General features: G+C 44.7%; 1 protein-coding gene across 3 annotated transcripts in view; it reads right to left on the reverse strand.

Annotated features, from left to right (window-relative positions):
• Lrig1 (leucine rich repeats and immunoglobulin like domains 1) overlaps nucleotides 1-22,375 on the reverse strand; it is a 100,570-nt gene that overhangs the window by 41,643 nt on the left and 36,552 nt on the right. For 2 of the 3 annotated variants that reach the window (XM_013353011.2, XM_005364916.2), the window contains exons 2-3: nucleotides 21,138-21,209; nucleotides 11,395-11,469 (exon numbers count right to left, since the gene is read on the reverse strand). In XM_013353011.2, coding sequence (XP_013208465.1) covers nucleotides 11,395-11,469; nucleotides 21,138-21,209 — 147 coding nt within the window. The remainder of the gene's footprint in view (nucleotides 1-11,394; nucleotides 11,470-21,137; nucleotides 21,210-22,375) is intronic. The other variant, XM_026788061.1, reaches the window with a different exon arrangement.

Consider the following 22,375-nt stretch of genomic DNA (forward strand, 5'->3'; position numbering starts at 1 on the left):
ATCCAAAACCAATGGACCTGTCACCAACTCGTGTGATCCTTCTTCCTAGTGACCTCACCATCCAGAATTACAACAGATAGAACCAGGATGAGAAACAACATGGTAATCTCATTCCACATCCCCTAGCGGAACACACCTCCTTCGTATGGCCACACTTTGTGTCATCCTTGTGTACCAAGTATACCAGGAAAATGTCCATCCAGTGTGGTGAGCCAAAAGGTAGGAAGCATGGGCTATCAATGTGCATGACTACTAATTTTTTTTTTTTTTTGACTTTCGAGACAGGGTTTTTCTGTAGCTTTGGAGCCTGTCCTAGAACTAGCTCTTGTAGACAAGGTTGGCCTCAAATTCACAGAGATCCACCACCTCTGCCTCCCAAGTGCTGAGATTAAATGTGTGTGCCACCACCACCCAGCCACATGACTACTATTCTAACAGTCACAGACAGAGCAAAGCAGGGCATAGCTCTCACCCAGAGCCTGACAGCAATCCAATCATCACACTTACTATCTTGCACAACATCAATGTGCTTGTCAATTAGGTAAATGAGCTTATTTAAAAGCAAACAAACAAAAACAAAGTGAATTTAGGTATTGAGCTGTGAGAACTAATCTTTTTTCAGTTTTTTTCTTAGATTTATTTATATAAGTGTTTTTCCTGAATATTTTTTTGTACACCTATGTGTAGTGCCTGTGAAGGACAGAAGAGGGCATCAGAGCTCCTGGGACTGGAGTTACAGTTTTAGCTGTCATGTGGGTGCTGGAAATTGAACCTTGGTCTTCTGGAAGAGCAGCCAGTGGCCTGAACCATCCTTCCAGCCCTCATGGGACCCAAACTTTAACTGAAAATGCCTAGGGAAAGAAATGAAAATGCCCCATACTATATGGGGCATGGTGCTTACTGCTTTATTACCTGTGCACCAGGCACAGATGAAGATTTGGGGTATTAAGGTCTGGAGTCTCCTAGAGGGCCCTGTTCCCTAACAGTCTCACAGCATGTGAGCTTACTCTAGGTGAGAGGCACTTAAAGGGTCATTGTAGCTGGAACCTGGATTAAATTCACTGGCACTTGCCCACAGTCTGACTTGCCTTGCCATTTTGCCTTTACACAGGAGCCCAGTATGTGAATCCCACAGTCTCAGTGACATGGAATGGCCTCATGATGTAGGTGGGTGGTAGTCAGACTCTTGGGAAAGAGACCATCACTGGACAGGAGGGCCACCATGTGATCAGAACTGTGGCTGGGCCTGTCTACACAGATGTTGAGGTAGCCAAAGAAGTTAGGAGACACTGTATATTCCCCCACCCCAGTCTCCTAATGGTGACCCACACACCTGCAAGGATCTTACCAAGCCCTTAGCCTACAAACCACAAACACATCCTAGGACCCCAGACCTCCTCTCTATATACCGACCATGACTGAGGTGGTCAGCTTCCCATATCTGCACAAGGAGAGCGCCTCTCATTTACTAGGCAGACAGGATGAGATGGATGGCACAGAAGCATTCTCTAAGGAGACGCTTCCACCCTCTGCTCCCAACCATGCCAGGCTCAGGGGTTACACCCTGGCTGGGAGTCATCCAGCCCACTAGGGTGCAAGCCCAGGTGTTCTCAGACTCCTGGCTATGCTGTCCTGTGAGCAGAAGCAGCACAGGATGCCAAGCCATACAGCAATGGCTGAGAGAACAGAGAGGCGTTTGATGGAGCCAGAATGTCCCGGAAATGTCTTCAGAGGCCACCAAAGGGCCGCCTGTCTTCACCTGACACTGGAACATTCCCCAAATCCACATGCCAGCTTCAAAACAGTCCTACACTTCCAGGCAGGGGAGGAAGCTATTTCAATTTTTGGCTGCAGCCTCTAAGACAAAGTCCTTTCCCTCTGGGGAGTTATACCATGATGTGCCTTTAAAATAGAACCAGGCCTGTTTCCTGCCTCATCTGGAAGACTTTTGATGTGATCATATGATTTAGACTATCTCTTACCACGCAATTTCCCAAGCCTCTCAGCATACAAACTAAGAGCACTTGGAGAATCAGGGATGGGATTAAGAGCTGACCGTTAAATGGTATCTCCTTATCCACCCCATAGATGACAAGATTGCCACAGCATCAAAGCGGCATCATAGTCAGCACCACTATTCCGCACCCCCAAACCACCAGTCCCCGATCCAGCCTGTTCTGCATTCCCACAACAGCAAGCAATTGCTCTGTTTCTTCCCTGGAAACACATGCTTTTAAAGCATGTCATTGTGGACTTAAATACAAAAGGTAAGAATGGAAAACATATAGGAAAAAACAGGAGAAAAATCTTTCAGTTTAGGGCTGAATCCATAATCCATAAGGTAAGAGACTAGTGCACTGGACTTATACCCCAGGTTTAAGGTATTTATAATGTAAACAAGTTTGTTAAATAAAATGTCAGATTAGTGAAAATATTTTCAAACCACACATCCAGAAAAGGAAAGAAAAAAGGATCTAGAATATGTAAAAACCTTCCAGAACACAAATACCAAAAAGTAAAATAAAATAACTTGTTTGAAGATTTGACAATAAGCAAAAAGTCTGACAACATTTCAGCAACAAGACTCACAGATGAGGTGGGCAATGGGGCGCACACCTATGAGGAGTAAGACCTCAAAGCTAGCCTGGGCTGCACAGCAAGATCCTGTACTAAAAACAGCAAAAATAATAACCCATAGGTAGAAAATTTAGCAAATAAAAAATTCAACATCAATAGCTAACAGAAAAATACAAATTTAATCACAATGAAATAGATCTAATCTATATATCTAAGTATTTAACAGAATGGTCAAAAAACTAAAAAAATGAAAATACACCACTAAATACTGACCAGAGAAAAACAACTGGGTTATTCATACATTGCTAGTGGAAATATAAAACAGTACAACCATTCTGGAAGAGTACAGCAGTTTCTTAAAAAACAAAGCATGAAGTGCCATGCAGGTTGTCCACTGCACTTTGAGGCATTTAACCCAAAGGATGAAGATTCATATTCACACAAAACACACAAAAAAAAATCATTGGTCACAGCAGCTTTCTTCAGAACAATCAAGAACTGGGAGAACTCCAGGAGCCCTCACTGGGTGAAAGGTTAAACAAAGTATGATATATGCACACCATGGAATATAAAAGAACTAAATGCCAACACACAACTGCACCAACCTCCAGAGAATCACACTCAGCACGATGACCAGTCCCAACAGTGTGCTGTACAGTTTCATTTCTGTAATACTTTAAATGAAAAAAGGAAAAAAAATATAAATTTGGAGAATAGCAGTCCAGGTATGAAGCAGGAGGGACTTTAGTGGGGATGGATATGTTCTGTGTCTTGCCTGTTTCAGTATCAATATCCTGGTTGTGAAGTTTTATAACATAAGCCACTAAGGGAACTGAGGAAAGGTATTCAGGGAATTTCTGCTTCTCACAGCCACTTGTCAACCAACAATTACCTCCAAAGCAAAAAGTGTAACAAAAACAAAATGTCGGGTGGTCATAGCTGACAGAAGGCCTGGTGGAATGAGAGAGCTATACTCTACAGCTCCCCAAAAAGGAACTAATATACCAGAAAGCCAAGAATGAAAACACACACACACACACACACACACACACACACACACACACCTGTGAACTCCAATAGGTTTTCAAAAGATCATCCAGAAGAATATCTGCAAATGAGATCAATTTTAGGGCAGACAGACGGACTATCTGACACCAGGACACCTGATTTGGGGTAAAGGAAACAAACACAGAGCACAGCAAGGCAAGAGCCATGTCAGCCCAACCCTGCAGCTGCAGGCGACCATATGAAGCAAGGAGATCTAATGTACCTCCATCACAGAGTCATATGGTTCAGAGTGACTTCCAGCGGCCCTCCGAAACATCGTATCTTTTTATTTCCCAAGGCTCTGTACCAACACAGCTGGGCAGATGCTGGGGCACAAGAGAGAACAGACCCTGGGGGCCACAGTGTTGCTGCCTCCCCATGCTCACTTTGAGCACCCAGTTAAGAAGTTGGGAAGAGAAACCACAAATTGGCATCTCTGCCTCATCTGTTTTGGTTTGAAATGCATCCAGGAAGTGAGGAAATGGCAGAAGAATCTTGCCCTAGAGTGATGTCTTAGAGGGCAGGTACCCATTATGGGCAACTCTGATGGCATTACAACAAGGGAGGCTGGGGCTCTGCGGAGGCCTGGCAACAAGAGGATGTGTCTCCCCCTTAGGAGGTAGCGGCCATAACCCTTCAGAACAACCAGCTACCAGAGAGCATGAGGAGGATCAGTCTGAACTGCAGGCATGGGAAGCATTTCTGAGAATTGCTCCAGATGAGCTCACCTGAGGCCAAGGTAAGCTGAACACTGTCTGGGCAGAAGCATCTTGCCCCTCACTGTGTGTCAGCTCTGGACCTGACAAAACTCCTCTAGGCTCCACATCATTCCAGAACAAGTGGGCAACCAGCTTTAGAGGTGGGAGATCAGGACCCATCTGTCACTCTCTGACCTCAGTGAAGACTCTTGCAGTCTGCACCTTCAGCATCTCACAGACTACAGAACTGCACCTTGGAGGGTACACAAGACATACACTAAATCTGCACTCACTGTTTTATATCTAAAAAGGTGGAAGGACATCATCTGATCATTTTTAATTACAAAAATGTCCATTTCATATGCCTGTCAACATAATGATTAACTAGCCTATCTTTAAAACAGCCCTTTGAACAAATGGGCTGAATCTGTATCCCCTATATACTGCCCAACAATGGCAGGCCTTATGAAAGAAAGGCCTGGCATAAACACAAACACATTTCTTCCACTTGGGCTAGAACAGCTGAAAATGGGTCCCAGGTGTGAGCAGACTCTATAGGAAAACTGCCTTCTTTGCAAGGTCATCCTACAGGTCAAAGTCAAGCCAGCCATTTTCGGATTAGGTGCGTGTGCACAAGAGGCTTCCCCCAGTGCTAACTGGATTACAGAAGCCACCTGCAGGAAGTGGTAGGGGGAGGAGGGGAGAAGGAAATGGCCCAGTTGGAATTAGTCTGTTGATATGGGCAGGAGCCAGCCCCTTTCACACTGGAGGTTGTGCAACCAGCTCAGCTCTGCTTCCAAGCTACATTTCATGGAGCCCTGGAGGGTGTTCAGGGACCACTCCTGGAAGGCGTGGCTCCTCCCCTCCAAGTCTTTCCTGGTTTCTCAAGCATCAGGAGCAGCCTGTATTCCCACTGGATCCTGTACTATATTGAGAGAGGAAGGGAGCAAGGGAGAAGGGGGGGAGCACCACCCAAACATCTAACAAAAGCCAACACTCAGCAGTCTAACTTCAGCTGCTGAGTTCCCAGAAGGCAAGAACCTCCATGACCAAGCTGGTATTCCGCAAGTGCTCCCTTGCCTGGGCTCCCCCAGCTCTGCAGCTGGTGTTCCTTCACTTTCTCAGCAAATAACTTGCAGATGGTACCTCTCATCTCCCTGGCTGACCACCCCCACTCTCAAAAACGGAGGAGAGGAGGAAAAGAACCAGTCATGACTGTGTGTGATTTGGCAGGCTCTCTAGGAGGCCACATCGGCTTCTTTCCCAGAGAAAGGCTCACTTCAACTGGGGGCAAAAGGACATCTGCGCTGCAGAATCCCCAGGAAGCTGCCGGGACACAGGACTGCTCTCAAAAGTGGGAATTTTCTATTTTAAGGCTCAGTGGTGGTACCCAGCATCTGATGAGGCTGCAGTGCTGAGACCACAGGTCCTCTTCAGCCTTTCAGCAGAAACTTGCTGGCTTGCCTAACAGCCTGTTTGATGACAAAGAAAAAAGATGGACCAGCAGATTGGCCCCCAAATGGAGCTAGCCATGTCTGCTGGTCTGCTAAGGCGGGTGAATGCCCCCAGGGTCTCACTGTGCTGCTGGCTGAATAGTGTTAAATTACACCCACTTCAGGGAGGAGGAAAAACGAAGTCTAATATTAGAGATGTGGATCAGAGTCCACAGGGTACCCACTGAGATTTCCAAATTCTGGAATCCTAGAATAAAGAATTACAACAGAGACAGACAGGCAGTGATAGGGATAGGGTCAGTGTATTAAGGAAGAGAAAGGCATTCCTGAGAATGGGAACGGGCTAGACAACTGGGACAAAACCGGGACTTTTGCCAGCCCTAAGCCTGGTGACCTTCTGCAGGCCATTTCCATCATATCTACCTTCTCCTGAAGATTTTGTAGGTGGAGAAGGGTTTTCAGTCTCTCTGCCAGCTGACTTGTTCTCTTGCTTTAATCTCTTCTGCCTACTTCTCTATGCCACACTCTTACTGCCACAACCTCGCGTAAAATGTCGCTTTATCTGAGAACCTTTCCTGCCATGCATGAAGAAGGAACCGCAGACAGTGCTCAGCCCTTGTATGATGATTATCTGCTCCTCTTCCTCTGCAGCTAGATGGAGCTCATTAGAAGATGGCCTGACCACTTGTTACTGAGCTTCTCTTCGGGTGGGACCCTCCTAGGAGCTTCACAGCAGGCCTGGCAGCCTTAATGCACAACTCCAGAGTTCATCGCAAACCAGTCTATGCCCTACTGCTTTGCTTTTATTGTTAAATCTGAAATTGCGAGGAGAAAGACCGAATCCATGACTTACTAATAAAGCAAGCTTTGTGTTAGAGGTGCACCTGGAACTGGCTAGCTGGCTCTCTGGATCTTAGAGAGCAGCCCCAGATGTGAGGAAGACAACGTTTTTTTTATAGCTTGGGGTAGGGGCTTTCCAAATGGTGGATTTGGTGGGCAAATAGGTAGGGTCACAAGCATAACAAGTTAGTCATAACAACCTCCTGAAACAAGGACATGACTGCCAGGTGGTCCCAGGTAGACATAACAACCCTTTTGTAAAGGTAGGGTTGTAGCATGGTTATTATTAACCTTTTGAAACAAAGATACATTTGCCACTCCTGGAACAGGCAGTACAGACTATTTGTAGTTACGGTTATAGATGGGGTATAGCCCAATTCTTAAGAAACTGAGGTTTAATCATGAACAGGAATGAATCTGGTTTGTCTTTACTATAAGCTGGCTTTTAAGTCTAAGATGGAGGCAGGCTGGTTCTTCATTATCTCCTATGCTTACTGGTCATTAGGTCTACAGCCTCCCTGAAGAGAGACAGAAGGCTGGAAAGTGGGAAGAAATGGAAGGGTTATGCACAAAGCAAGGCTAGGAATAGACAAGAAAGGAATCCATTAGAACAAGGAGAGAACTGCACACCTCCGTGACACCCCTTTTAACGGTCACACGAAACAAAGAAGTGCTCTTCAAGACTTAGGTAAGGACAAGGACAGCAGTAAAGTCAGAGGTATTAAAACTGACTCTTGCCCTGGGAGACAAGCTTCACCAGCCACCAGTGTGCTAATGTTTAGGTGGTGATATGGCTCCTGCAGATTAGGCTACATAACAGCTGCATAACAGCATTCCTTGTCTCCTTCCCTCCCTACTAACTTGGAAAGTCAGCTGGAGAGCCCCAAGTAGGTCACCAATAAACAACAAACAGCCACTCAACTCTGAGTAGTGACTGCTTGGAGCCCAATATTCCCGGCAGGTGCCTGTCACCACACAGGTGACATAAGGAAATGTCTGACTGTTTCTCTTCCAAAGTTTAATGGGCTTGGGAAGGATACCTGAGACCTGGGGCTTCTCTCCCACATCCCATATAAACCTAGGCAGTGACCCTGCATGGCAGTACAACAGCATCTGGGAAGACATAAGCTAATTCTCTTGTCCCATACAGAACTGTTGAATCAGAACAGCATGACCAGCTTTCAATACCCTTGATTGTCTTTCTTCTTGTGATGGCTGGCAGATGGTACACCAACAAGACAGGCAGCTACAGCCACCTCAACTGTGCATAACCCCCATAGCGCCCAGTTTGTGCAACAGTAAAAATGAGTCCACCACCTGACAGTAAAGCCCAGCTTTTAAATATGATCATTATTTCATCCTTCCTGGGATAAACATCATTTGCTAATGAAGTTTTCTTTGTTGTTGTTTTTACATGAACTCTTTTTTCATGTCTTCTAATACTGCCCTTTCAGGGGATGCACTCACAGGAAGTTTGAAAGACAGCTGAGGAAAAACAAAGACAAAAGCCTCACCTACTCTTGAATCTCAGGTGAGGAGTAAATACTCACGCCACAATACACACACAGTCCAGACAACATAATGAGAGCCTGTCTCAATTAAAAATGTCTTAAAAGTGCTGGTATTAGGCAGAACTGGAGTTCTGTCAGTAACACACTTGCCTTACAAGCACAGTGACTTGATTTCGACCCTCAGAAGCCATGTAACAATGCTGAGCCCAGTAGTACACATTTGTAATCCCAGAACGAGGGGAAGTGATGACAGGAGGATCCTTGGGGCTCACCTGCCAGCAATGTTAGTCTAATTGGTAAGCTTCAGTGGTAAGCTTCAGGTCAATGAGAGAAACTGTCTCAAAGAAGGTAGATGGTTTTCCTGAAAACGGCACTTAGCCTATGGCCTCCACATGACATCTGTGCAACTGAATGAACACACACACGCACGTATACACGCACACAAATATTTTAATGGAGCTAGGGGTATACCTGGACAGGCATGTGCCTAGCATATCTAAGGTCCTGAGCTTAATCCCCAGTATTACAAAATGATGTAGCTGAAACAAAGAATTACAAGGTAAAGATTAGAAGCGTCCGTGCCCTGCCATATCTTTATGCACAGCATCTGGGGCAAGCTCTAGACAGAAGGGAAGGAGCGGCAGAAGAGGCACCCACTAAGTCATTAGAGAACACTGCCACCTCTTAGTTCTGTGGTCCTGAAACACAGAGCAGGTGTGTTTCAAGAAAGCATATTGTTCCAAGTCTGAATGACTTGCAGTGGCTTCCCTGCCTGTTCCCATCAGGAGGGACATGGGCCTTCTGCTCATCTGCTGGAAGCAAAATGGCCTATAACCATACTCCCCAGACTGCCAACTGAACCGCTTTTTTTTTTTGCAGACACCTGAAATATAGTTTCGAAACAAAAAAGATAAAGACCCTTCAACTTCTAGTTTCAGAGAAATTACTGCTCAAGTCAGAGGAAACAAGAATAGACCGATGAGTGGCTGCCAACATGAACCTGCATTTCCCAAACTGAATCACAACAGAAAGGGAGGCTTTTTTTTTCTTTTATATATTTCAACATAGTCTAATGGAAGAAGGGCAATAGGGCCAAACAGCCCCACCTCTCCCTGGCACTGGTGCCAAAGAACAGAAACAGTTTTAGTTAGTAGAGCAAGGGAAAGTTCAAAGAGCCACAGGTCCAGGCACTATGTCAGGGGCCCTCCTGCCAGTGGCTCAGAATCACCTGTAAGGGCATTTTTGTCCAGCCTCGGTCCTACCGCTATCTTACAACTAAGAAGAGTTTTGGGGAGCTGCTCCTCCCTGGCTTCTTCACCAAGTCAGGAGCAAGCGGAACGAAACCAGCACTTGTACTCGACTGAGTGGGCAAGTGGCCTTGTTAAATAAGGACTGTGATGGGTGTGGCCCAATGCTCTGCACTCTAGCACGCCTGGAGCTGACAGGAACTGCTAGTCTGCGATCTGGGCTTCCAGAAGCCACAAGTTAAATCTTCAAGTGCTGTGTTTCATGGACACACAAGGGATTATCACATCCCTAATTAGCTTCACATAAGGCTAACTGACCTAATTTACCAGCAATTAAACACTCTCCAGATGCCGTGCACAAAGGCCAAGTAGAGACAAAAGAAAACCAGACCTTTGCCTAGCTAAAAGGGTTACAGCTTTCCCACAAGCACCTCACACAACAAGGGCTGGTCCACAAATCCTATGGTCCTAAAAGTGAGAGCTCACCAAGGTCCACAGAGCTGTGACTAGCCACCAGCCAGAAGCAGTGGCCAGGAATCATGTCGCACGGGGGTAACAAATGCTTTCCGTGTGTTCTATTCCCCATTAGCCCTGACCTTGTCCATGGGGAATGTATAAAGGAGAAGGAACGCATTTTGTAAATGAGGGAGAAGAGGTTCTAAGAGTGTAAGTCATTTTTCCAGGATACAGCGAGTGAGTCATAATTCTGCTCCATGGGTTCTCCAGGGCAAAGTGCACAGGACACAGCTCCCATGGCCAGAATCAGATCTACAAGCTACTCCAGCAGCAATCTTACTAACTTCCTGCTAAGTCCCTCTGCTCAGCCTGCTTAGCCTGTGCTGAGAAAAACGATGTATACAGGTGAGACGATGAATCCTAAAGCCACCAAATTAAAGGTATGCAGGGAGTAAGTGGAGATGGGAAATCCAGTATAACAAGGTATTCTGCTCGGGAAGCTGCCAATGAAACCTGGTAGCCATGATTCCTGTACTCGGGGCATTTGTGGAAAGACCGCTGCACGAGCTTAGACCAGTGGCACTTCACCTGATACCACAGGAATGGGGTGGAGCCTGGTGCATAATCCCCAGATAAGGCTAGGAGCAGCTTAAATGATAACACCCTCAAAGCTCCCTCCTCTTCCTTTTTGGTTAAGCCCCTGTATGCCTTTTCTCATCTTCAATATTTTGTCTACAGTAACACACGAGTCTGAATGTCCCCCACAAATTCAGGTTTTGCACGTTTATTCCCTGGCAGATGGTACTGTTTGGGAGGTTGCAAAACTCATAGAAGCAAGGGCCATGCAGCAGAAGTGTACCAATAGGAACAGGCTGTTGGAGGTTACCAGGACCCTAGTTCTAGGCCCCTGCTTTCTGGTATACCAACATGTGGACAGCCATTGCCACAAGCTCCTACTGCAACAGACTGATCCACTGGCCCACCTGCATCTGCTATGAAGAGTCAAAACTCCGAAACCTTGAATCAAAACCACTCTTTCTTTGTACAAGCTGTTCCCATCAGGTGCTCTGTCACAGAGATGTACAGCAACTTCCATACATAGGTCTTGTCCCAGCTAACACTTGGGGGTGACATCCTGATGTTAGGATGACTCCAGGGCTCTGTGGTAGTTTTTACTCTCTTAGGGCCATAAAAGTAAACTGGGTTTACTGAGGAAACTGACATAGTTCACTCTTCTAATCTAGTTTATTAACCCAAGCTGGAACTTAACTACTATAAGCAAGACAGTCTGGTCCTGTGTACCTCTAGCAGGTGTGTGGGGCGTGCGGCTGGGGGAGGGGGTATGGGGAGCAATTTTTCCCAAGTTAGAAAAGAAGCAACAATTCAACTTAACACCATAAACTTCCAAACAGTGAAACAAAGTGCTTGCTATGACCATTATCAGGCAACACTAAGAGGCCCCTGTTTACCAGAAAACACACGGACACACAAGCTCTTGCTTACAAGTGTCAGCAACCCCACAGCCCCACCGCGCAGCCCAGGGTCTCCAGGTGGCACCACTTACAGGAAAAGGGAAAGAACGTGTGCGGAGGCAGCGCCCAGGGATGGTATGGCTGTCAGCTCATTGTTGTTGAGATACCTGTAAGAACAAGAAGTAATTTGTCACTTGGAGCATTTAGTTAAAAATCACACACAAGAAAAATAACAAATCAGTGTTGTAGTTAACCATAGTAAGGCTACAATGAGATGTGAAATAAAAGATAAGGGATTTAGAATCATTTTTTAAAGGGAGACAAGTCACATTAAGTTTTAAAAAAAAGCCTAACCACTCATCACATCCTTGGTAAGAAATAAGCATAAAGAGGAGCTATGGAACTATGCTCTGGTTTCCCAACAAGCTCAGAAATCTACTAACAGGAATAGTAAAAACAGGCCATGGTGTGGGTTCTAGCCAAATGTGTTCCCATGACCATCCACAGAAATGATCTTGATGAATTAAAGGATTTGGGGGATAGGATTTGATCCCTCCGAGTTACTCTAGCTCTGTGTCCTATGCAAGGGGACAACATGAGAATGAGAGCTGAACACAGGTATGGTATTCCAGGGGATTCAGTGTGCCTCTGATGTAACGGGGGGCTGGACTCACACCCTCACCTATTTGAGGTTCCTCTGAAGTCTCTCAGTGATGTACAAAAACAAACATACCATGCTTCCGCAAACAGACATTTTTGAAACTTCTCTGCAGATGGATTCATTCTCCAGGATTCCCTCCCATTACAATATTCCAAAGCCTTGGGAAGCCCACAACCCGAAGCACAGCCTGCCTGTCTACCCACAAAGGCTGTGCAATCTGGCCTCTTTACATGGGCATACATTTCAAAATCTGGGAAGGGAATCCAAAACCAGACTCCCAATGTGAGCCTCAAATGCTCTAAGAAACCCAAGGTACAAAGTCAGGCTTCTGAGGGGATAGGCTAGAAAGAAACAGTATTTAAAAAGAGGAATTGAGGGGATAAAAATGGATTATCTTGCTCCCAATTTCCTAAGGGAGGTATATCTTGCAGAAAGCATCTTGCTCCATTTGAGGACAAGACACAGAAATGACAGCTGTATTCAAACAAGTACACGACTTGGATACTTGTTTGAATAATATGGCTGTCTGCCATCTTTTCAGAAATGAATAGAAGGGGTGGGGGCTTGAATTATCTCATTTGCTTTCTTCAAAGCCACAGTCAGTTAGGAATGAAGCTTGGCAATCACTGACTGTGGGACACAGAACGCCTTTTTCACTAGCCATGACTGAAGCATCTGGCAGGGAGAAGGCAGGTCTGTGTGTCATGTGGCAGATCTCTTCTCCACTTAAAGAGGCCTTGTTTGTGGAAATAGACAATTAATTACTTTAACAGTCTCTTATCTGACTGCCCCTTAAATCACATAGTTTCTGCTTCACCGATATCTCTTCCTGCCCTGCCATTTCCCATCACAGTGTGGAAGTACTGAAAACTCTCATCAGTCCTAATCTCAACCAATAAATCTTTGTAATACCCACCAGCGTGCTGATTACTAGGAAGGACCCTCACATCTCATCAGAACAAGAAAAACTGTCAGGAGTCTGTTGCCAACAAGTCATTCTGCATAAGAACTCATTTTTTCTTTTCTTTTTTTTTTTTCTTTTTTGATTTTTTTGAGACAGCATTTCTCTGGAACTAGTTCATGTATACCTGGCTGGCCTTGAACTCACAGAGATTGACCTGCCTCTGCGTCCTGAGTGGTGGGATTAAAGGCATCGGCTCAAGAACTCATTTCTTTTTTTTTTCCTGAGCATCATTTGTGCTTTATTCCAAAGTTGACAAAATATCATTCTTTTAGCTATTCAAAGCTAGGAATCAACACCAGAGCTTCCAAAGAGACAGACGCTTCCCCCCGCCACCTCAGTTCCCTTTGTATGAATGACTTAAGACTTTTTTTTTTGACTTTGCTGTTCAGCCCAAGCTTCCCTTTCCAGCGCCTTTATGTAAAGAACTTTCTATTGGCATTACCTCCAAACAAAGCCCTTCGTATCTCTGGCATCTTTTCCAGGGCCGTGAGAGTCAGCCGACTTTCCAGAGTATTGGAAACCTTTATTTTCTGATCACTGCTATAGACCTCCACCCCGCCAGCAGCATTTGGAGCGGACAATGAGGACTACTGAGAACTCAAGAACAATGGCAATGGGGTTTTGATCCTACTGCACGTACTAGGTTTGTGGGAGCCTAGGCAGTTTGGATGCTCAGCTTACTAGACCTGGATGGAGGTGGGTGGACTTCCCACAGGGCAGGGAACCCTGATTGCTCTTTGGGCTGACGAGGAAGGGGGACTTGATTGGGGGAGAGGGAGGGAAATGGAGGCGGTGGAGGGGGGGAGGCAGAAATCTTAAATAAATAAATAAATAAATAAATAAATAAATAAATAAATAAATAAATAAATAAATGAGCTTATTTCTTAAGGATTACTGGAAATCAGAGGATGGCGGTGGTAGTAAAAATAACAGTAGTGCTTTGCTAGAGACTTACTGAGGTGGGCACCATTCTAGGAGCTTTCCACGCACTACACCTCATCTTTAGATACCAAGATCCCAGGAACATCCCTGTACACCAATGAAGCAGCCAATACTGAGATGTGCAATAACCGGACCATGGTCACCACAAACACCTGACAGGGCTCAGGGAGTCAAGCTTAGGATCTAAGTTTTCTAACAAATACCCATTGCTTCTTTGTAATTACAGCCCAAATTCCATGTGCATTAGGTAATTTTATCTTAGCAACGACTTTGAATCAGATACCAGCAATTGTTATTCCCTACATTATAGTTAAGTTTAAGTCCATTTAAATACATAGCCTGGGTTCCTATGACCCCAGACTAGTACTTCACATATATGACACAGCCAGAAGATGAACAAAGATGAACAAATCAGAAAAGAGCAAGCTCACAGGCTAGGAAGGATGGGACAAGCTTGAACACTCATAATCCCTCAGGTGACATCAAGGTTATTTTCCTGCCTGCTTCCCATAACTTGATTTTGAACTTGAAAAGAGAACGAGATTCAGTGCAGGTGAACTTGAGCTGAGGAACCTGGTCTCAGGCCAGCCCTGCTATTCATATGACACACCGCTGCACTTGATACATACCACAGAACTAATGTGTGAGAGGCGAAGGGGCAGGCTAGCACTTCACATCTCCATGAGCCGCTGGAAGTGGGTTATGCAGGAACAGGAGACCACGGCTAAAGATTAACAGGGAATTGTATGTCTTGATGAGCAGCCCCGGAGCAAGCTTGGTCAGAAATAGCAGGCTCTAATTTCAACAGGGCTGCCTGATTTATGGAGAGGACAGTTGGAGCCCAAAGGAGAGGAACTAACTGCACAGCTAGCTAACTTTTATATCGTTTCTACTTTCAAGAAGAGAAAAAAATGCAGGTTCAACATAAGCTGCTAGCTCCACCGCTATTAGCTCCCCAGTTGTTTGTCCTGCCGAAAAGAGAATGCAATCCTCAGAAGGCAAAACCGTCTAACTCGCTCTGAGACATGAAGAGCTGTGTGCCAGACTGAAATAGAGACTGGTCAAAAATAGCACTGCTGGGGCACCGAAGGAAAAGAGGCTGCTGGGTGTTTAGCAGTCTCCATGAATACAGGCACTTTAGAGGTTAAGGATAGTGGGTGATGAAATGCTTTCACTATCTAGAGTTCTAGTCTTCCTCACGCCCTGTGCCCTAGCAGCTCCGCGCTGACTACCCCCACACCCAAAACTTTACTTCCACTCAAAACACTACAAATCTCCCTAAAATGCCTAGCTTTTATAAACCATCTCCTGTTGATTCAGGACTAGAGCATGAATCATGGCCCAGCCCTGAGCTGGAGGAGGTGTAAGCAGGGTCAATGAGATACACAGATTGCCTGACCCCAGGTCAGAACCTGGAGGTGGGATGCTTCCCACTGACCCTTAAGGTCAGCTTGGACATTCTGATCCTGCAGCTTTCTCTCAAAGCTTCTGCTTATAAGTAATAAGTAGCTTGTTAAAAGGAGTATTACATGCTGCAAGATGCACGGTGTCATAAAGGGCAGGCCACAGTACAGCGCATCATTTATTAGCCTAATCAAATGTGGCTTTAATAAATATAAAAGCCAACAAAGGTGTAATTGGGGGCTGGAGGAGAGGTAATGAAGTCTTTATTTACTTGAATGGCTTAAATGGACACACAGAGTTTCACACACTCCAATGAGAATACAAGGAGTATTCAGTGAAAGACAAAGCTTGCTCATACTTCAGGCGCCTGCTCTGCCCCAAGAGGAAGCTCCCGAGACAGTTAGGAGAGACTTGCATGTTTCTGTTTCACACAGACATGTGCACACTACACATACTGTTCAACACTGCTTTTCCCCTTAGGGATAGATCATGAAGAACTTTTGGCCACCAGCAGAGTTTATTTACTAACTATTTAGCCAATTGGCTCTTTGTAGACAGAGTGGCTGCTTTGGGCTATCTCCTAACAGAGATGGAACTGCAATAGGATTCAGGTTGAGAGTTTGGTTGGTTGTTTCTTACAAGGAAAAATCCATTAGCAGTAGTGCTTAAGAGCAAAAGTGAGCTTTGAATCAGGGCTTCAGTTACTGGAGAACAACACTGACACACGGTTTTCCTTGGTAAGACTTTATGGTATATGCAGCTGGTCAGATAAAATTGTTTTATATAATAATACAGAATATTGTGTGTTAGAATTCATGAAGGTTTGATCCGGGACTCCCTGAAAATACCAGAAGCTCAAGAACCATATATGTATGTGTGTGTGTATATGTATATATATATATATATGTGTGTGTATATATATAGAGAGAGAGGGGGGGGAGAACCTGTCTATAACCTGAATGTGTCCTGGGAACCCGCAATCATCTCCAGATTACTTAACACACCTAAGATAATGTAAACGCTAGGTAAGCCATTAGATTGCACTGTACATGACATAAGCACAAGAAAATAAGTACATCTGTACATGTTTCAAACAAACATTTTTCAATTAGCAATTAGAGGTTGGCTGATCCACAGATGATAAATCCATGGATATGGAAAAATAGTTTAAGTTAATAATCCACATGACAAGAAGGGCGAATGACTGCTATGTGCCCAGCTCTGCCCAGTCCTGAATAACACACCAGTCCCTCAGGAGTCCACTCAATTTCAAGTCCACTTTGTTTCTTAATGAAGAAACAAAGGCAGTTACCAAGTAAGTAGCTGAGCAGGGAGTTTTGGGCATGAGGTCATACAGCATGGATTTTTAAATCACAGAGGCTTAGGTCTTTTACTCCTTAGCAATCTAATGACCTTCAGCTTGCCATTTAACGCTGCTGTACCTTAGTTTCCTCCTTTATGAAATGTAAATAATACAAGTACCAGAGTCACAAGGCTTGGGCAGGATCCAGAAGAAATAAATCTAAAAGTGAGAAATACTTAGCAGTCAGTACTAACAGCAAAAAAAGCCCATCCGAACCTCCCTCAGTATGCCAGTCTTTCTTTACATAACAACCACTGTGCCCTATGCACCTGTGCTTATACATGCACACGGGCAGGGGAAGGGAGGAGCACAGGGCTTCCTTGCCCTCTCCAGGAAGCATGGAGGGCACAGCAGCATAGTAGCAAGCAAACCACCCGCAGTAATGTGATCTGAGTGTCTTTGCACAGAGGACTGTATAAATAGCCCCTTTTTAGAGGACTCGGTGTCCAGCATTCTGGTGGAGGCACTCCCTGCTGGGCTTTCCTCGGGGTTGTAAGAGTGAGGACTGTGACTTGGAAGCAGCTGCACATAGCCATATCCTCCGGGGGCTCCAAAGGGCTTGCTTTCTGTCTCTCCTCAATGCACAATGCTATGTGGTTCTAGAGCTTCCAAAATTAAACCACTGCTAAGTCACTACAAATCGTGCTGGCCTTTGCTCCAAAGATCACAAGGGAGAACTGCCTTGAGCCAAGTTAATTTGGAAGCACTGGTGTGTTGACTATGGGTTGTGTTCTCTTTCCATTATCTTACCTAGGTCCCACCACTCACTGTTGGTAGCTCTCTGAGTTACCAGGACTTTATTACAAGTCTCTTAGGGAAAGCCCTGGGTCTCCACCAGTGAGAAGTTAGTGTTGCTACTCTGGGCACGATGAAAGCAACTCACCGTCTGCAGAGGTAGAGACAGTCACGGTGGCAAGAAGTCCAATCTGTCAGCCTCAAGAATGTGTTACTAAACAACACACTGAGCACGGAGACTTCTGGGTTCAAAGGCAGAAAATCCCGCATCCACACCAGTGAGGAGCTACAACAGGACTGACTACAGGCCACTACATCAATGTCACAGAAAGGGGGAAAAACCCAAGAGCAGGAACAGACCCAGAGCAGAATCACAAATCCAGCCATTTCCCTACCAGGAGGCCTTATAGCCACAGGACAGTGGGTGAGCTGTGCACACTCTGCCCCTTACTAGCTGTTAGCATAAACTCTTGAGAAACCTGGAGCTGATGGAGACTACAGCTGGAGGTCCAGGGAGCCAAGCAAATGAGAGAAAGAAGGAAGCCTCTGAGCAAGAACAGGGATGAAGGGAGATAAACACAGAAAGTGCTCTTCAGAGTGCTCACCATACATATGAATGACAGGACACAGAATGCATTAACAGAATTTAAAAAATATACATCAAAATGAATGCAAAAAACAACCCACAATGAGCAAATTCAAAAGTCTGAGATAAGACGGATTAAAAGTAGCACAATCAAATCATTCTGGTACTGAGGCAATAGGAAAAACACCAGAAATATTGATTCTGTCTTGATTCAGATTTTTTATAATTTTGTTCATTGTGAACTTTCTAAAACATTCCTCTTAACTTTTAAAATATAACATCAAAATATCCATTATCTTGGCTGGTAAATTTTGGTGCCCTTGTGACATCAGTGCCTAAGGACAGGCCCTCATCTGCCTCACCCCAGTCATAGCCCTATTTTGGATCTCACTTATTATTTTGTATCTCACCTATTTTTTTGTATCTCATCTAGCACAAAGCAGACACAGGAATAAGTATAAACAAAAGCCTATGGTGTCACAGGAAATAACATCATTTTAATCTCTTCCAATAATCTCTGAGACGGACAGAGAATCTGAACATATAATAATCTCAAGAGCCAACAACATCCTGGACCAAAGCAAAGTGCTGGGTTATAAAGCCAACTGGCTCCTGGCAGACTACGATTATCAACCTAAGTAACTAGGGCTGGCTGTACTGTGTCCTCTTCCTCAAATTAGTGTGTGGAAGCACACATCTAGGACATCAGAGTATAAATATATTTACAGATAGGGCCTTTAAAAACGGTGTTCAGGGTCTGCAGCTCAGTGGTGTGGTACAGTGGTGTGGTCAAGGCTCTGTGTTCCATCTCCAGCACAAGGGTAGGAAAATATCATTGAGGTTAACTGATATCATACAGGTGGATCCTGAGTGATGTGACTGGTGTCTTTATAAGAAGAAACCAGGGCACAACCATATGCACAGAGGAAAGAGCACGTGAAGACATAGCAAAAGGCAACCATCTGCAAACTAAGGGGAAAGAGCTCAGGAAAAGCTGGTCCTACAGGCTTCCAGCTCTCAGAACCATGAGGACTCAGTCTGCTGTTGAAGTCAGCAGTCTGCGGGATTTGTTACTGAGGTCTTGGCCCCTCTTCACATTTCATCCTACCATCCTGGCTAGCTGAACCTCACGGGCAAATGAAAGACCAACACAAGGCATTCCCAAACTCCTTGCAACTCTGCCATTTAACGCTGGAAGTCTAAGCTTTGTAAAAGGACATAAAACCCATAATGTTTGGACATGACGAATTCTACAAACTGTATCAGTGGATGAAGTTAAGGTTTCATTAGATAAGATGCTATTACAGAGCAGAAGAATAACCCACAAGACTTTATCAACTACTTGTAGTAAAAATGTACAAAGAATTTAATAATCTGATAAAATGTCTATAACAGTAAACTTGAAAATGATTTTATAGTAGTTTTATATAAATATTCACATAGAGCATAGACTTTATGAGTGGGCTGAGAATAGGGATAAGGGGGACAGGAACACGACAGGATGAGACTGGAATGGGAGGATCCAGTGGTAGGGAGAGATGGGGTTGAGGGAGGGAATGTAGGGAGAGACAGCTACAATTAAGGGGTGTTTGAGTGGGACTATGGGAACCTAGTGCATTAGAAACATCCTAAAACATATTAAAGTAATCCTAATAAAGTCTCCAAATAATGGGGGGGGGGAATTTAAATTATGTATTTTTAAATGTGAGGATTAGTAGGTAAGCCAGATACAAAACCATAAACACCTGCAACTCTAAGCACTCAGGGGCTAAGACAGGAGGATCATGTGACTTAGAGGCCAGCCTGGGTGACACAGCAAGATCCTGTCTCAAAACAACAACAAACTGTAATATAGATTCCGATCCTAAAACGATGCACTTATATGTATGCAGTCTAGAGTAAATAATCGCAGCGGCTCTGCGTTGACTTATGTGAAATTTCTATAAAGCTGCTGTGGAACTAAATCCCTGATAATCCCAGTGCATGTAGCAAAACAGAATTCATGACAATAAAGAGAATGATTAATTGGGCAATGGTGGCACAAGTCTTTAATCCCAGCACTCGAGAGGCAGAGGCAGACCGATCTCTGTGAGTTCAAGGCCTGGTCCCCAGAGTGAGTTCCAGGACAACCAGAGCTACATAGAGAAATCCTGTCTCAAAAAACCAAAAACCCACAAATCCCCCACCCCCAAAAAAAGAATAACTGAGGACTGCATTGAAGGATGCTCCAAGAAGTACCTGGTGCTCGGCTCTGCTAGGAGATACAGAGAAGGCGAGCCTCTACTGCCTATGCTTTTATGTCAGATTCACGGGAAACACAGACAGTGGGCTAGCACCAGGTATCACTGCTGACTAAATGATCCTACCTTTGTGGGACCTGTGAGAAAACACCAGGACAGCTTTGTATCCCGACTGGTCAACGGGGTTTTCTATCTCTCACACACCCACCCACCTGGCAACCATGATTTCCAGAATGCCTACTACACTGAAGCAGGCCCTTCACAGAAAACAGGGGCTGCAGCAATGGGAGAAATTTAATATGGTGCCCCTTTATCTATGAGGACTACACTCTCTGGCCCCCATGGATACCTGGAACCCTACATATAGTCTTTTTCCATATGTAAATCAGTTGTTGTAAGAGACTGATAATAACTGAAAGAACACAGAATAAAATTTATGTGAATTCAATCTCTTACACAAAATCTTATTGTATTTTCATCTTTTCACTTAAAGAACTACTTTAGAGCTTCTTTTTGGCATATTCCATCGTCACTATCACCAAACCTGTGCTTTGGGACCATTCCTAGGGAAAACTGGCATTACTTAACATAAGCACAACAATGCCAAGGCTGACGATCTGATAACTGGGCAACTGGCACAGACAGTGTACACAGTCTGTGACCTGGGCAAAAAAGGAAGACTCCACCACACTGCTCATAATTAGTGCAACTTGAGCTCATGAACTGTTTACTGCTGGAATTTTCTACTTTGCATTTTTTGTTGACTGTGGTAACTAAAACCAAAGATGAGAGAAATCATCCTAGTGCCACTGACAGACCCGTATGCAAAGTGCCATCCTATAAGCTGAGATCACCTGCCCAGAAGAGTGGGAACAGTATAATACAAAAAGATTCCCCGCCTTTCTGCCCTCCACCCCTGTGGGTTTAGGGAAACACTTACACTTCCTGAAGATTTGTCAAGTCCTCAAAACCACCGGAGTCAATCTCAGAGAGTTTGTTATAACTCAGGTTTCTGGTAAAAGAGAAGGTGAAAAACAATAAATAGTTGGCACTATATCAAAGACTAAGAAACCTCTCCTCACCTCCAAAGAAATCCAGTCCCTCTGCCTAGTGACCTCTCATCCTGCTCACTGTTTAGTAACACACACTGAGCTCTGTAAACATACTTCTCCTCACCTGCTTCAGTGCACACAGAGTGCACAGGGCACAGCTGGGAACCCGCACTGCGGGAGCAGACCAAGCAGACTTCAACAGCACCAGCTGGCTACCTGACACTTGAAAACTTAGGTGGGCCAGTCCTAGTCCAAATGCTTTGCACCAGGTCAAGTCCACGGCCACTCAGTTTTTAAAATTACATTTATTGGGACTGGAGAGATAGCTGAACAGTTAAGAGTACTTACTGATCTGGCAGAGGACTTGAGTTTAGTACCCAGCACCTACAAGGCTTACAAGTGCCTGTAACTCCAGTTCCAGAGGACCTGACATTCACTTCTGATATCTGTAAGCTCATACACGCATGCAGTGCACAAACATATAATCAGGCACACACACATATAAAGTAAATATTTAAATTACATTTGGGGTGTGTGTGTGTCTGTGTAGGTCAGAGCCAACCTATGAAGTTGGTTCTTTTCTTCCACCATGTGCGCCTTTAAGCAGTGGTTCTCAACCCTCCTGATGTTGCCACCTTTAATACAGCTCCTCATGCAGTGGTGGCCCCAACCATAAAATTATTTTTGTTGATACTTCGTAACTATAATTTTGCTACTGTTATGAGTCGTAATGTAAACATCTGTGTTTTCTGATGGTCTTAGATGGCCCCTGTGAAAGGGTCATTTGACACCTCCCCCACTGTGACCCACTGCTCTAAGTCATACATTCTCACTGTTATTTTGAGAGAGGGTCTCTCTATGTTGTCCTTGCTGGTCTGGAAATTGCTATGTAGACCAGGCCCAAGAACTCAGAGACCAGCCTACCTCTGCTAGGGTTAATGCAGCACACCATCAATGACTTTTTAAAAATTAATGTTTAACCAAAGTATCAACAACAAACACTAGTTACAGAAAGAGATCAGGCTGTCAGCACTTCACAGTCTAAGCCAGCAGTTCTCCACCAAGAGTGATTTCTCTCTCTCTCTCTCTCTCTCTCTCTCTCTCTCTCTCTCTCTCTCTCTCTCTC

Source organism: Microtus ochrogaster, unplaced genomic scaffold (assembly GCF_000317375.1).
Source record: "Microtus ochrogaster isolate Prairie Vole_2 unplaced genomic scaffold, MicOch1.0 UNK1, whole genome shotgun sequence".
Lineage (NCBI taxonomy): Eukaryota > Metazoa > Chordata > Mammalia > Rodentia > Cricetidae > Microtus > Microtus ochrogaster.